The sequence below is a fragment of the Pyrus communis genome, chromosome 4, assembly GCF_041283825.1.
Source record: "Pyrus communis isolate YQ-2024b chromosome 4, ASM4128382v1, whole genome shotgun sequence".
Taxonomy (NCBI): Eukaryota; Viridiplantae; Streptophyta; class Magnoliopsida; order Rosales; family Rosaceae; genus Pyrus; species Pyrus communis.
This window is the reverse complement of record NC_142568.1, coordinates 1,011,196-1,025,709: the sequence shown is the minus strand read 5'-3', so window position 1 is coordinate 1,025,709 and position 14,514 is coordinate 1,011,196. Positions and strand designations below refer to the sequence as shown.

Sequence of the window (14,514 nt, the reverse complement as noted above, 5' to 3'; positions counted from 1 at the left end):
TCATTCTATAGGCATGACTTAAAATTTTAGCCCGATATTGATTTTAGCCTTTTTTCGATAACCCTTCCCCATTCAATTTAAATAACGAAAAATGTTTAAATAAAAGAAAGGTTATTAAAGATAATGTTGAGTTTTGTATACCTAGAGATTTGCCAGCATTGATTCAAAGAGGGGTCAACAAACTTGAGTGGGACAAGACTGCTTATGTACAAGGAAAGAGTCAATATCGTTGTTTGTACCACATTTACCGATTGCAAGAACGTATTTCTGCCAATTTGTCATATATCAACTTCGAGGTTTTAACGAAAGATAACATTATATTGAAGCCGGCTTTGAAAGAAAATATATGTAGCAACATTGGAACAATCTAGATATCTCGTTTCATTGCACTAGTCTTGTCTTTGTAATTGTAACCAATTGTTCTCAATAATTTTGTGACTTTCGTACAGACAACACAGATCATTCCCACAAGATCTCGATGGCAGAGTAACCCAAACAAGCATTCAAGTAGCTGAACAAGAGAACCAATCCGCGGCTCCAGCGCGCATTCTTAACGAGTATCCTCTCACAATATTAATTGAACCTGAAGACTCTTCTTACAAGTGGTTTGAGTTGCGGGCGCCAATGACATGATTTAGAGGCATCATCTCTGAAAACTTCAATCAATTGGAGTCACTTCAAATGTCTCAACTTCTTCGTAGTATTTATAATGCTTTGGCTTATCTCCGGGTGTTCCAGTTTTAGTAATTTCTCAAGTTGAAGAGCGGCTTCAGGGAAGCAAACCTCCTCGATACAAGAAGCTGAGCAAAGACCGAAGATAACTTCATTGACGTCTTCTTCAAGCTGAAGGGAGAAGAGATGGCTAAACACCTGAAGAACAAAATTAAATTGCAGATCAGAAGTACGTGAATACCATTCAAGCACATTATCATGTGGACAACCTAACAGGAATACGATTTACTGAAATTAACACTACATTATTAAACCGAGAGCCTTCAAGCCAATTTGATTTAGCAGAAAAACTACCAGAGCCAATCTTTTTTCACGATCCTAATCCTACAGTGTCAGACCGAAATCTTTTCTTTTAATTCAAGTGAGTTGAAAAAGGACTTTTAAAGCCTACATGTATTGGTAGGACAAATCTCCTGGATACAAGAGATACGAGAATTTTTATATGAACAATAACGAAAATTAGTTTCCTATTCTTACCACCTTCATCCTTGAAATAACAGTGTCTTTTATGGCTTGCGACCGTGATACCAAATTAATAATAAATAGACCTTTCTCAGAAAGTGCATCCTTTACAGTCTGAAGAAATGATTCGTCCACGAAATCTGCTGCAGGACAGGTCATCCCAGAGCTGTAAATGACAAATGAAACTTATTAGAATTTGATGGCTTTAACATCAAATTGCTTTTTATATGGATACATTTACTTGCAAAATAGGTGCAGTCTGAATTCACCTTGAGTCTGCCGAATCCACATCAATAATAAGTATGTCAACCTTTGAAATCACCTTGCTTTCGAAATCACCATTGGAAGAAGTGTTGCATTGAGCATCCTTCTTGTCTTGAACAAGAGAAGTTTCATCAGAAGCAGCAGAATTTGCAATATTTCTAACAAACTGAATCCCATCAGCAACGTGCGCCTGATACGCCAAAATAAATCTAAGAAATGATACATATTGAGTACAATACAACTTCAAGATACGAAGGATAACAAAGTATAATTTCATTTACAGGTTGTGTATATGTCCAGGAGCTATGTTTGCGTCTAAGTGCTTTCTCAATGTGTATTCCAAAACAAGGAAACAAAAGAACACCAAACTTAAAGAGATATGTTTTTCCAATATTTTGTCCATCTTAACTGATATGCTTCTCTCCTCAATCGTCGTCAATTCACTTATGTCAGTGTTTTACTCTTACACACTATCACAAAGATTGTAAAGAGAATAATTTGAAACTGACATGCAACTAAAGCGCTTTACACCAAACTGTAAATTCATTATCGAGTCCAGCAATCAAGCATAAAGAAGCATACGAAATTTTTAAAAAAGGTGATCTCCAAGCCCAAAAGATTTACTTCCCCACCCAGATTTTAATGGAAATTTACCTTCTTGAAAATCACTAAAACAGACATATTATTAAAAACAAACTTCAAATGAAATAATAAAATAAAGAAATTAGCAGTGATTAGTTGAGCGTTGAGGGCAACAATAGGGTGGCGGGGGTGCAGGTACCATAGGGTGTTCAAATAGAAGCATGATGTACAGTGAACTACCTGTAAGCAATCATCTTCAACAAAACCAAAGTATTCTTCTGCAAGTTTGAGGACTACAGGGTCCAACTCCACCACCTGTACAAATAATAAGTGATTACCGCATTTGCACTAAATGAGTTATATCACCAAAGACGATATCGAAACTCTGAATTTTTTTTTTTTCTTCTGGGAGATGGTTTAAGTGTAAAATTACCTCAGTGTGCACAAAGGGCAGACATCTGTTAAGGAACATAGGAAGTAAACCTGCTCCAAGACCAATTACAACTGCTTTAACCTGAGAATGCATATAGCAGTGTGAATGGGTACATTTAATAGATGAACATAAAAATTTGCCCTCATTAAACTAAAGCCTAACACCATGCTTATATAAATGTTTCTACAGTCAGAACATGATTGACAATTTTCAATTTATGTTATAGAAAATAAAAACTTCATTCAAAAAAAATACTAAAACACAAAGAAATTAAAACATGATCATCGGGCATGAGAAGACTAACTCTTTTCTCGGACTGGATTGAAGTTAAACAAAACTTTACTAATCCGAGATGAAAAATTACCTGTATGAGCTCCTCATTCAAATTACTCCTAAAGGTGACATTCTTAAAAGGGTGCTAAGGAGGAAAAGTGAATTTAGAAGGGTGCTAAGGAGGAAATTAAAATAGCTTTTTTATTTAATCACATTTTGAATATAAAGCAACCAGAAGCCGATCCATTTTTTTTTGCCATCAAGCAAGACCTTTTTACTGAAAGATAGTCAGAAATAAAATGCTTACTGATTTGTGAGCTGATGCCATGCCTTCCAAATAAGAAGAGATCAACATTAATCCAGAAATAATCCCTGTATGGTAAGAACTAGCCAAATATCCATGATAGACCTTCAGCTGGTGGCTTGTTTCTTCAAATTAAAAATAACGAAATTAAGTAAACTGAATGAGGAAAATGCAAAGGATAAAATGGACACCAGCAGAAACAATGATATCTTCAATTAGGCTGATGGAACACGATAGAGAGTTACAAAACTACAATAGGTAAAACAATGACAATAGAATAATTTGATAATTACAACTCCGTGTGTCAAGCCCACCAGTACCAGGTGCAGTGATACTTTTAAAAGTTTCCAACATGCATGTATATTCACTATGCTATTTAGTTTTTGAGAAGAATTATACTACATTCTTTTGAACATGAGGTAGGTTTTTCAGAATGGTTTGTCAGAAGAAGTGAAAATTCGTGCAGGTAGGTTTTTCAGAAGGTTTTGTCTAATCAGCATAAGGCTTTTTCATGTTCCATCAATAGACAATTAAGAAGATACTAATATTAGAACAGATATAAATTTCATGATTGAAGCAAAACAAACCAGCAGGAGAGAAACTCAATTCAAATTATATTGGCAAAGACAGATCAATAGATTCAATACCACCACTTCTTTTCTGGATTCCTTTTCTTTTAGATCTGGAAGATGAATTTGTCTTTTTTCTCTTTGTCTCACCAACAACTTTACTGTTAGATCCTTCCTCTGATAGAAGAGCTTCAGACTGAACCAAACCCTCACTTCTTTGGAAAACAAGGCGACGAAATGTCAACTCTCTGGATGGTAGAATGCGACTGATATCACCATCAACAGTTTCATAAATCACGTCCTCAACTATAATTGGGCCAGTTATTGTTGATGTGACCTGCAGATGCATGCAAGCGAAACATGTTTTCATTTACTAAAGGACATGAGAAGATCGGTATCCATCTCATACACAAAGGCTGATAAAGAATAGTGTGATATGAAGAAATTCATAATAAATTTCACAACATCCATTTTTCAGAATATTGACAATGGATCCAAACCTTATTTTGAAATAACTATTATAACCTTATAAGAATCGTATTATTGTATGCTTTAGGGGCAACCAGCAGTCAAAGTATGGGATCAGGAACGGAGCAAGCCTACAAAGTTGGGGTGGGGTAAACCTTGGTACTGGGGACTAGTGGGTGGGCCTCAATTGGGGAGCGAATGGGCTAGGCCAAGGGTAACACCAAACTGAGAACTTTTTCTAAATGATCTCAGTTAGCCAGGCTTAGTGAGGGAAAGCCTTCTCAATGTTTCAATCGCTTCGTGCCTGGATGAGATAGTTTAAACAAGTTTCATCAGATAAGAAACACAAATTTCAGCAATTCAACTATGAAATTTAAGTTTTCCTTGCACCTCTGACTATGCTTTGTTGTTGCTTCCTATGACCTACTTTATAGGGAACTTTGACCGGAGCTTATTCTGGGCAAGTTCTAGTTGTAAGAAGCTAAAGAAGTGTGCCATGTTTATATGTTTGAAGACACCACTGTCCCTTTCAAGTCAGACATACTATGGAGTCCCAAAGCTCAAGCACCACCAAACTCAGGGCAATCACAGCCAAGTCAACAAGTCAGACAAACTATGGAGTCCCAAAGCTCAAACACCACTAAACTCAGGATATAGGGGCATCGAAGGCTACTGCAGAGTTTAAAGCTACCACATAAATACGAGTCACTATCTTGTTATCTAGGGAACAAGCACTGTCAAGCCTAAAGGTACTTTAGACAGTCACAAAACCTTATGTAGGTGAAGGTGACCATAAGCTCTAGAAATTTAAGAAAACTATGTTAAATTCTGTGGAACTTTGTTAAACTATGCTTATATACTAAATTTAGACTATTTAGTAACACTTCAACTAGTATCTACATACTTTAACTGGTATCTACATAATTTATATTCCATTGCATTATGAATAGAAGAAGTAATGGCATTTGCTTAATAATTTCCACCAACCTTTTCCAATTGTAAACAAGTAAAATCAACGTCCTCGTAGTTAAAAAAAAAAAGAAAAGAAAAAAAACCTGGTGAACAATATCTCGTTGCTTGATCCCATCACTTGCCATCATGAATCTGCAAAAGCAACCAGCCAATACAAACGTATAAGAAACGTATAACTGCCTGAGCCATAGAGTACAGACATATTATCATAAAATTTTGTAGCTGCAATACCACAAGACCAGAGGGAACTGAAAACATAAAAGCAATTCGTTATTAATGTGTAAGTCATATTAGACAAGTCACAAAGTCAACAGTCAACCCTACCGATGACATTGAGTCAGGACAGGACCAATTGTTCTTAGTTTTGTACTAAATTAAACGATTTAAAACTGACAACCTCTGTCTGAGTATAAGTATTGATAATTCTGAAATGGGGGTAACAGTGATCCTATAATAGCAGCTTCGAAACAAAAACCTTAATATTTTTGCAGTTGGGACCCATATATCAGTGCTAATAATACTAGAAATGATCTTTGGCAGGTAATGAGTATTTGCATCATGACAACTTGGAAAACATCAAGGTACCAAAGTTCTATAATGTGCTTCAAAGTATAGTATTAGCATCCTTAGAATAGTGTTCTATGTTGGTTGCTCCAACAACTAATCTGTGGGGTATTTTATTGATAGGCGCACACAAGAAAAAATCACAGCAAGAATAATGATGATAACTATGTTATTTTATCAGGTCATTTCATCTCCAAAAACTATAAATATTACATAGATATATATTAAGTTGGCGTTCTGGAATATAAAACAAAAAGAAGTGATGCGAGTACATACGGAATCTGGGCTCCATTGTCATCTTTTCCAGGCGCCAATTGTTTAACCAAGGGAGATAAATCCTTCTGAAAGGGAGACCAAAATAAGATAGTAAATAGCCATAATTAATAGGGTTAAACTGCCAGAATTGAGAATGCCACATCAAAAGATTAAGACAAATAAGCATTACCTGAATGTCATCCATGCTGGCACTAACATGGCTGGCATCTAATAAAATCTTAATTCAACATATAAATCAGGCTTAGAATAGCAACAAAAAGAATAACCTCCAAAATGAGGACCACAAAGATATTATGACTTTGATGAAATTGTACCATTACTAGACGAGCTGCCTTAGAGCTTTCTACTACCATCCATTGTCCTTCTTCAGAGGAGAATAGCCATTCATGAGCCCGAGTCTGAAATGTAAATTTACTTATTTATTTAACAGGAACTAATAGACAAATTAAGAATACAGAGAAAATATTAGATTGGAGATGAATTACACACGATATAATCGTAAAATTGTTATGATGTTCTCGTAGATTTGAGCCCCGCAAGCATATAAAATTGACTCTGTTTGTCAACGTCTTCCTCTCTATTCTTTTTTTTCAAAAAGACAACCATGACAACTAATAAGTGAAAGTGTGTTTCAATATACCTTATAGCTACACATTTTCCCAAAATATGGCAGAACTCGATATGAATAGCCCACTGTACAAACAATCCTTAATGCACATCATACAATATCCTAAAACATTTATCTTAGTTACTGGAGACCTGAGAGAGCGAAAGAGATGTTTTCATGGAGATATGTCTCTTAATTTCTTAACAAACCAGGCAAGGTGATGGATGAAAGATAGACCCAATGTTGGATACTTGAATGGCACAACACTACAGCCAACTGAAAGCAAGATGCATTGCCAGAATAACAAGCATGTAACGGTCAGGACTAGTATCAACTGTGGTTTCATGAGACAAACCCATTTCATAAAAGTCAGGTAACATTATACATGCAGCATATGTAATTTGACAAGTTATTATGCTTCCATTTTGCATTTCCATTAAAGGGTTGCAGAAGACTTGGGTCAAAATAACTCTATTTGGTTCAAAATTTTCATTACATTTATGTGTGTAAGTGCACTATGGTACAATACAGTGCAAATGTGCAATAACCAGAGAAGTTCACAAATACAAACCTTAGGCACAATAAAAACCCCACAATGATACGCAAATGGACCAGATGATTCCTGAGCATCAAGAACTACAGCTCTGTAACTGAAACGGGATCCACCGCCCAAATTAAGCTGAAAACGACTGCCTGGGGAAAGTTTAGTCAAATCCCCTCTAGCTCCAAGATTTAACTCTTCAAGAGAGTACAATACATCCGAACCAAGGGAGTATTCTCTACGAATTTGGTTCTCCTTATCAACAGCTTCAAGAAGTCCAGAAGCCTAATCCACAACAAAAAGCTTCTGTCAATCTTTCAAGAAACTGGATTACCAATTTATGAAACCAAGCTTACACCATAAAAGAAAGATTGCAAATTGCACTCCCTACTACCAACTAGTTATTCAGTTGTAACCTTTATTGTGCAAGAATTATGGGTAAATAAGGCATGTAGGTCGGGTATTTTACCTGACTTCCCCTACAAGCAAAAGAAGACTTATTGACAGATATTGTGACATCCTGCAACACGCTGGAAACCTCTTTCTCAGCAACCACCATATATGCTTGAAGGCTTGGCTTACTAGACGGTTTCTGAGTTATGGCATGAATACCCATTTTCCACCCAAACCGGTACTTCGAGAAAAGCAAAGCTGGAGTTGCAGTACCACAAGATAATTAAGAGTTAAGAATTTTACTTGAATATACCCAATGCAGAACCGAAAGCAATTAAGTAATACCTAAAACATGTGACTCTGCCAGTGTAAGGCAAACAAATTTCCCCCCACACTTCAAAACTCTTCTCACCTGGAAAATACCAATACAATGCCACTCAACAAACAATTTCCGATTACGAATGAAACTAAATTATTGACAACATAAAATTAAATATGAAAATAATTCCAAGGAACCTCTGATAAATACTGATCCCCAAGCTTAGGCCCCATCTCTGGTTCCATTAAGGCATCCAATCCACCTTTGTCAACTACAACATCAAATGCCTCCTCCGAAAACTGTAAATTTCGCAACGATAATCCGGTCATTCAAATCATTCGATGACGATTGAGTTAAAAAGAGTTAAAATTGGTGAGGATTACCTGCATGGCGGTCATGTCCATGACGCGCCAGCGCATGTCGGGGCGGTGGCGAACATTGCGGCGGAGGCAGTCGGAAATGGCGACCTTGGAGAAGTCAATGTTGGTGATGGAAGTGAAGCCGGCGTCGTAGAGGTGTTCGGAGAGGCGGGAGCTGCCGCAGCCTGGGACGAGAATTTGGGGTTGGGGAGGGAGGTGGGAGAGCAAAGGATCTCTGAGCTCGGACCACTCGGCGTACCACTCGAAGGAGTCGTCGGTGCCGCGGATGGTGAAGAACTTGTCCCAGTTCTCTTTGCTGGTGAAGTCTCCTAGGGTTCCGAGTAGCTCTGCTAACTGCTCCTTCTTCCCCATTTTTGCGGCTTCTCTCTCTGCTCTGTCTGGGTTTATTTGGGGCTTGGTTTGTAGAGTATAAGATTTTAATCCAAGTTACGCAATGATAACTTTTTTAAAATAAAAATTAATAATTGATTTAGAATTTTAATCCTCACAACTTTATTAAACTCCTAACTAATTTTCAATTCAAAATATTTCCAAAATAAATAAATAAATTAGAATAAGTTTGCACGGTAATTGAATTTTCAATTGAAAACATTTTATAAAAAAGCTAATGGGTACATTCAAAACATTTCCAAAATTAATAATTGCACCCATTAGCTTTTATATAAAATGTTTTCAATTTTTTAATCTTTTATGCACCCATTCATGTAATTATTTTTCAAGTTTTAATCTTAAAATGCACCCATTCTTAAATATATCAATTTGTTATATGTAAAATGTATCATTTTTGACACACCCCGACACGGAATGTCCACTAGAACTCCAAATCGAGCTGTGTTGAGCGACGCCTGGAAGGTAACGAAGTCATAAAGTGTGATAATGCGTAAACTATGAATAAATTTTAAACCTAAAAGTGCCTCACTAAACGAGTGTTGGGTGAGCGGTTATGGACCCATTCACACGTGATACAAAGCATAAGTAAAGTACAGCAAAATAAAAATAATGGTTATACCATCATAAGAAGCCACATGTACTGAGAAGTGTCACGAATCCTCGTCGATACGGAAATTTTGCTACTAAAACCTAGAGGGGCGCAAAACATAAAATGTGAGTGGACGAAAACAAGCTCTTCAAAACCATTACACTTAACAAAAGTAATAACCATTCGCCGTAAAACTTAAATAATTTCTCAGAAAATAGAATACATATCAATTAGCAAAATCCACATGTATGCCATGCCCAACATCTCAACATAATGAAATAAGTAAACCAGGTGAAATAATTTCATGGAAGTAATATGTCAGCCGAATCCACCTATTGTGGCATGTACGACTGAACCCATAGCTCATCACATATCCATGCACACGAGTCAGAACCACCTCTAGTGGTCTGTACGACAGGATTGAGTGTAAATAAATACGCTCAAGTGCTACAATCACATGAAGACTGCGAATAATCGTGAGTCACCTACGAGTCGGAACCACCTATAGTGGTCTATATGACAGGACTGTGCACCTACCTTAGATCCAAGGTGAGCGTAAAGTGCAGGAGGTGAACATCACGTGAAGGATTGTGCCTTGGCCACGGGCGGGAGCACTAACACCAGGGTGCAGGTTTATGAGCTCAATTGCATCTATTATAACATATACGACTCATGGGCAACCTGTACGACAGTGTCGGAGTTGCCTATTATTACAACCTGTGCAACAAAGTCGGAGTTGCCTAAAATATACATGTAGTTATGCCATAACTCCATCATTCCAACTAATACCATAAACTCACCTAAACTTACCTGGATGTCCTGTGTTCACCTTTGCACTTCAAAGCGTTCACAATAATTATGTGCAGGTAATATACATATGGATACACCATGATGCAATCTAATACTCAACCATGTCATAACATTTTCAAGTATATACATATACATAATATGGCATAAAATGCATAAGCTATAACGCCCTACTCCCGAACTATTATCTTCGGGAATAATTATCGATGATAAGCCCAACTAGACACTTTAACTATCATTACTTACATTTCCTTACTTCAATTTCTTGATTATTCACACATTAATTTATGACCAACATTTAACCACCAAAACATAAGGTTAAATGTCACATTTTCCACCAATGTCCCTCACATTGCTCAATTCCCCAAACAAAGCTATTGTCTCAATTATTTAGTCTCATTTATTGTATGGATGCATCTAACGTTTCGTTAGACTGCCTACTTACCCTAAACATGGATCAAGTCATTCGTAGTTCGCAGTAGTACTTCAAAGCATTCACAGTAATTATATGTAGGTAATATGCATAAGTCAACTTAAAATATATGTGGAATTATCAATCATGTGTATATATACGATAGAAAGGAAAATACCCACTCACCTGAGGTTCGCGCTACGACTTCCTAGGTTTAATATCAAGACATCACGAACCAACGTCGCCTAGAACAATTATCAAATCACGTCTCAGAGTTCTTACCGATAGAATACATAATTTACATAAAACACATCCCTACGTAATTTAGTCCGGAATATTTCCATCACGGATTTCCGATCCGTTACTTGCAAGGATCCACATTATGTTCCTAGAACAACGTCCTAATGTTTCATTACGATCCAACGGTCGGATTTCCGCCAATTGCCAAAACCAAGTGGCGATCAACATTTTATTTTATGAACTTACAAATCCAATTCGGGAAGATTCGTACGTTGGATAACCGATCTCTAAGTTTCTATGGTCCTTAAATATTACGTACTACAATGTATTAAAGTTTGGTGACAATCTAACAGTCAGATCGTCGATTCACACTTTTACCAAATAACGTAACGTAGAGAATTTAGGTTCCAACCATCAACCCATCTCATACAATTACCAAGACTGAACTCAAGGCATCTAATTTAGCCTAAGAATGACATCGACGACCCCCTAGCCACCCACCGTCGTGGGTGGCGGTCGGCCACCCCGACTCGTCGGAAAATCCAACTATTTCCAAAATTTCACAGAAATGAAGATCTCAATGATTAAAGCAAGTTTTATACCTGCGACCAAGTCTAATTTGGCCGAGAAAAGCTCCAAATTGCTATGAACCCGTCAGAACCCTATACTTTGGGTGTTGGCTTGGTGATTCGTCCTCAAATCAACTTTGACGCTCCAACCACTAATTGGGCTTTGTTCCTGACCTTTTGAGGAGTATTTTGGTGGTGGTAGTTGAAGAGAAACATTTCACAAATGGCGACTTCCGCCGTGGCAACCTTCGGAACCCCCATGAGTTTGATAGCTCAATTCCCCTCAAATTGGGGTTAAAAGAATTGGGTTTTGCATGGAATTGGAAAAGGGAAGGATGATGATTCATTTTCAGGTGGTGGCGAGGTTCGAGTCGCAGGAAAATCAACGGAAAAATGATGGAAAACCGTCGGGTCGCGCGAGTCCGATAAGGAACAAACAGGTCAAGGAGATCCAGCGCATCTCATCTCCCTCATTTCCCTTCCTTGCTCTCTTCTCTAGTTGGTCCTTCACTTCTCTCATCTTCTTGATTGTGCAGCAGCCCTTTCAGCTTCCTCGTTTGATTGGGCAGCAGTCCTCCCCTTCTCTTCTGTTTCTTCATTTCTTTATCTCCTTTCTTACCAAATATAATCTTCCCATAATATAATAGTACTTATGAAAAAATATAAAATAATAATAATTGGTCACACCATTATTCAAAATCCACTTTTGCATGCCCTACGCGCCCATATTGCCGAGTACTTTAGGAATACACTAAAAGAATATTTCGTACGTCTCAGAACACGTTGATCAATGGAAGTCGATACCCTTGCCTCTAAGGGCATTTTCGTCAATTCCCTCGATTAAAATAAATAAAAATGAAATTTTAGGGACGGGTTGTCACATTTTTTTTTATATAAAATCTATTCAATTTTTCTCTAATCTATTTTTAAACTTATATGGGTACATTATTTTCTTTTGATTTGAGAATGTATCCATGTCAAGTTTAATCGAAGATATTTACTAATGTTATTAAGCTTAATATCTATTACTTTTTTTGTGTGGTTTTGAAGAATGTACATATGTTTTGGTACAATAATGTTTTTGTTAATTTTGATGAATGTACCCATATTTATATATATACACACACACACACACACACACACATATGAAAATGTTATTGGCACTCCAAAAATCTCATTCTACATTTCTCACAAGTGTATTTTTCTTTTCGTACACACACACACACACACACATATATATATATATAACACAATAGTATAATTTATATTTTAATATTTTTATTCTCACAAATTATGGGTTTTTATTTAAAATCTCATTAATATAAACAACTATAAATTTCAATTTTTAATTTAAAAAATATAGTAACATACATAGAAATAAATTATCACATTAATTTCAGGGATTTCGATCAAAAATTGAAAACCAATAAGGCTTCAGTAAAAAAATATTGATAGCTAGGGACTGCATCCAAAGTCTTCTTATAGTAAAACTCAAATTTGGTTCTACTTATTCCAACTTGCTCTAACTCTTGGGACAAATATAGTGCTGGAAAAAATTCCTGAAAATCCTAAACCAAACCAAAAATGCCGATCCCAAACCAAAAAAACTCCAACCCAAAATTCCTGAAATTTTCAAGATGAAATACTGAATCGATCCGGAAATTTTGGTATGAGATTCGGTATTGTCTACTCAATCTTTTGGTAATCTCATACCGAACCGAAAATAAATAATATATAACGTATGTATAATTATACATTTGAATTGTTGCTAAATACTAGTAGCAATATAATTGGTGTGGTCTACATGTAGTAACTATAGCCCTTTATCGCGACATTTGTAGGTACGAACCTCCCACAAATGTGTCTAATTCTTCAACACGAAATCAAAAAAATTGTATTGTTAGTTTTTAAACATATTAGGTTTGTAACTTATTTTTTTTGTTTTTGGGTTTGTTACTTATTTTATTTTGGTTGCATGTTAATTTAACTTGGTATGTATGATTGCTATTTCAATTTGTATGAAATTTGGGAATACCAAACCATCCCGAAATACCAAAATTTTGGTTTGGGATTGGTCTTCAAATTCTTGTCCCTAAAATTTTCAGTTTGGAATTGGGGATCCCATTTTCGGTTTGGGATCCCATACCGAACCACCCCTAGACAAATATGAGTTAAAACTTAAAACTCATTTTTGAGGCAAATTTAGCCTAAGATTCCCCTGGGTTAGCGGGGTTGACCCACTATATATGTATATTTTTTAAAATTTTATATTTATAAATTCATTGAATCCAACGGTTAAGATCTAATTTGACCAAATCCAACGATAAGAAAAAATATCTAATGGTCAAAATTTAAATCTAACAACTAAAGTAATTTAAAAAAAAATATTTTATGTGTTTCATATTGTAACATCCCACATTGCCCAGGGGAGTGGATCATGTAAGCCTTATATGTATATTCCCATCTCTACCTAGCACGAGGCCTTTTGGGAGCTCACTGGCTTCGCGTTCCATCAGAACTCCGAAGTTAAGCGAGTTCAGGCGAGAGCATTCCCAGGATGGGTGACCCACTAGGAAGTTCTCGTGTGAGTTCCCAGAAACAAAACCGTGAGGGCGTGGTCGGGGCCCAAAGTGGACAATATCGTGCTACGGTGGAGTCGAGCCTGGGATTTGGTGGGGGCCCGGGCCGGAATGTGACACATATTCTTTCATAGTGTTCAACAGATTTCATGGTGTTGGTTTAGTGATTTTTCAATATTTATTAGCATTCCCAGGATGGGTGACCCACTGGGAAGTTCTCGTGTGAGTTCCCAGAAACAAAACCGTGAGGGCGTGGTCAGGGCCCAAAACGAACAATATCGTGCTACGGTGGAGTCGAGCCTGGGATGTGGTGGGGGCTCGGGCCGAGATGTGACACATATTCTTTCATAGTGTTCAACAGATTTCATGGTGTTGGTTTAGTGATTTTTCAATATTTATTAGCATTCCCAGGATGGGTGACCCACTGGGAAGTTCTCGTGTGAGTTCCCAGAAACAAAACCGTGAGGGCGTGGTCAGGGCCCAAAACGAACAATATCGTGCTACGGTGGAGTCGAGCCTGGGATGTGGTGGGGGCTCGGGCCGAGATGTGACACATATTCTTTCATAGTGTTCAACAGATTTCATGGTGTTGGTTTAGTGATTTTTCAAGATTTATTGGAATCTAAATATTTTGAGATTAAAATGTTCATAAAATTAACTTAGGATAATCTATATATTTTTTTTTTTAAAGTTACTCTAAGAAAGAAATTATCCTAAATTCGTTTTTTAATAATCTCGGGCTAAAAATTTAACCCAAAAGGGTTGAAGGAGAAAAACTATTTCTGGTTT

General features: G+C 36.8%; 1 protein-coding gene across 2 annotated transcripts; it reads right to left on the bottom strand.

Annotated features, from left to right (window-relative positions):
- Positions 1–297: 297 nt before the first annotated feature.
- LOC137723141 (S-adenosyl-L-methionine-dependent methyltransferases superfamily protein) lies at positions 298–8,565 on the bottom strand. Of its 2 annotated transcripts, none has more exons than XM_068462311.2 (16): positions 8,143–8,565; positions 7,957–8,058; positions 7,786–7,852; positions 7,517–7,698; positions 7,078–7,332; positions 6,214–6,297; positions 6,069–6,116; positions 5,900–5,964; positions 5,143–5,191; positions 3,698–3,956; positions 3,054–3,175; positions 2,474–2,554; positions 2,281–2,355; positions 1,464–1,648; positions 1,210–1,360; positions 298–870 (listed from the first exon to the last, which is right to left on the bottom strand). In XM_068462311.2, the coding sequence occupies exons 1-16, from the start codon at positions 8,488–8,490 to the stop codon at positions 673–675; spliced, it is 2,271 nt and encodes a 756-aa protein (XP_068318412.2). In that variant the 5' UTR covers positions 8,491–8,565; the 3' UTR covers positions 298–672. The 2 variants fall into 2 exon arrangements, with proteins under 2 accessions (XP_068318412.2, XP_068318413.2); XM_068462312.2 differs by having other exon boundaries at positions 1,213–1,360.
- Positions 8,566–14,514: the final 5,949 nt, after the last annotated feature.

Bases quoted from the DNA above. Each gene is read 5' to 3' on its own strand.
- LOC137723141 (XM_068462311.2), bottom strand. From the start codon at position 8,490: ATGGGGAAGAAGGAGCAGTTAGCAGAGCTACTCGGAACCCTAGGAGAC. The intron at 7,853-7,956 runs GTTCCTTGGAAT...GGTATTTTCCAG, and splicing joins GGGATCAGTATTTATCAGAG to GTGAGAAGAGTTTTGAAGTG. The intron at 2,555-3,053 runs GTAAGCATTTTA...ATGCATTCTCAG, and splicing joins TGGCATCAGCTCACAAATCA to GTTAAAGCAGTTGTAATTGG.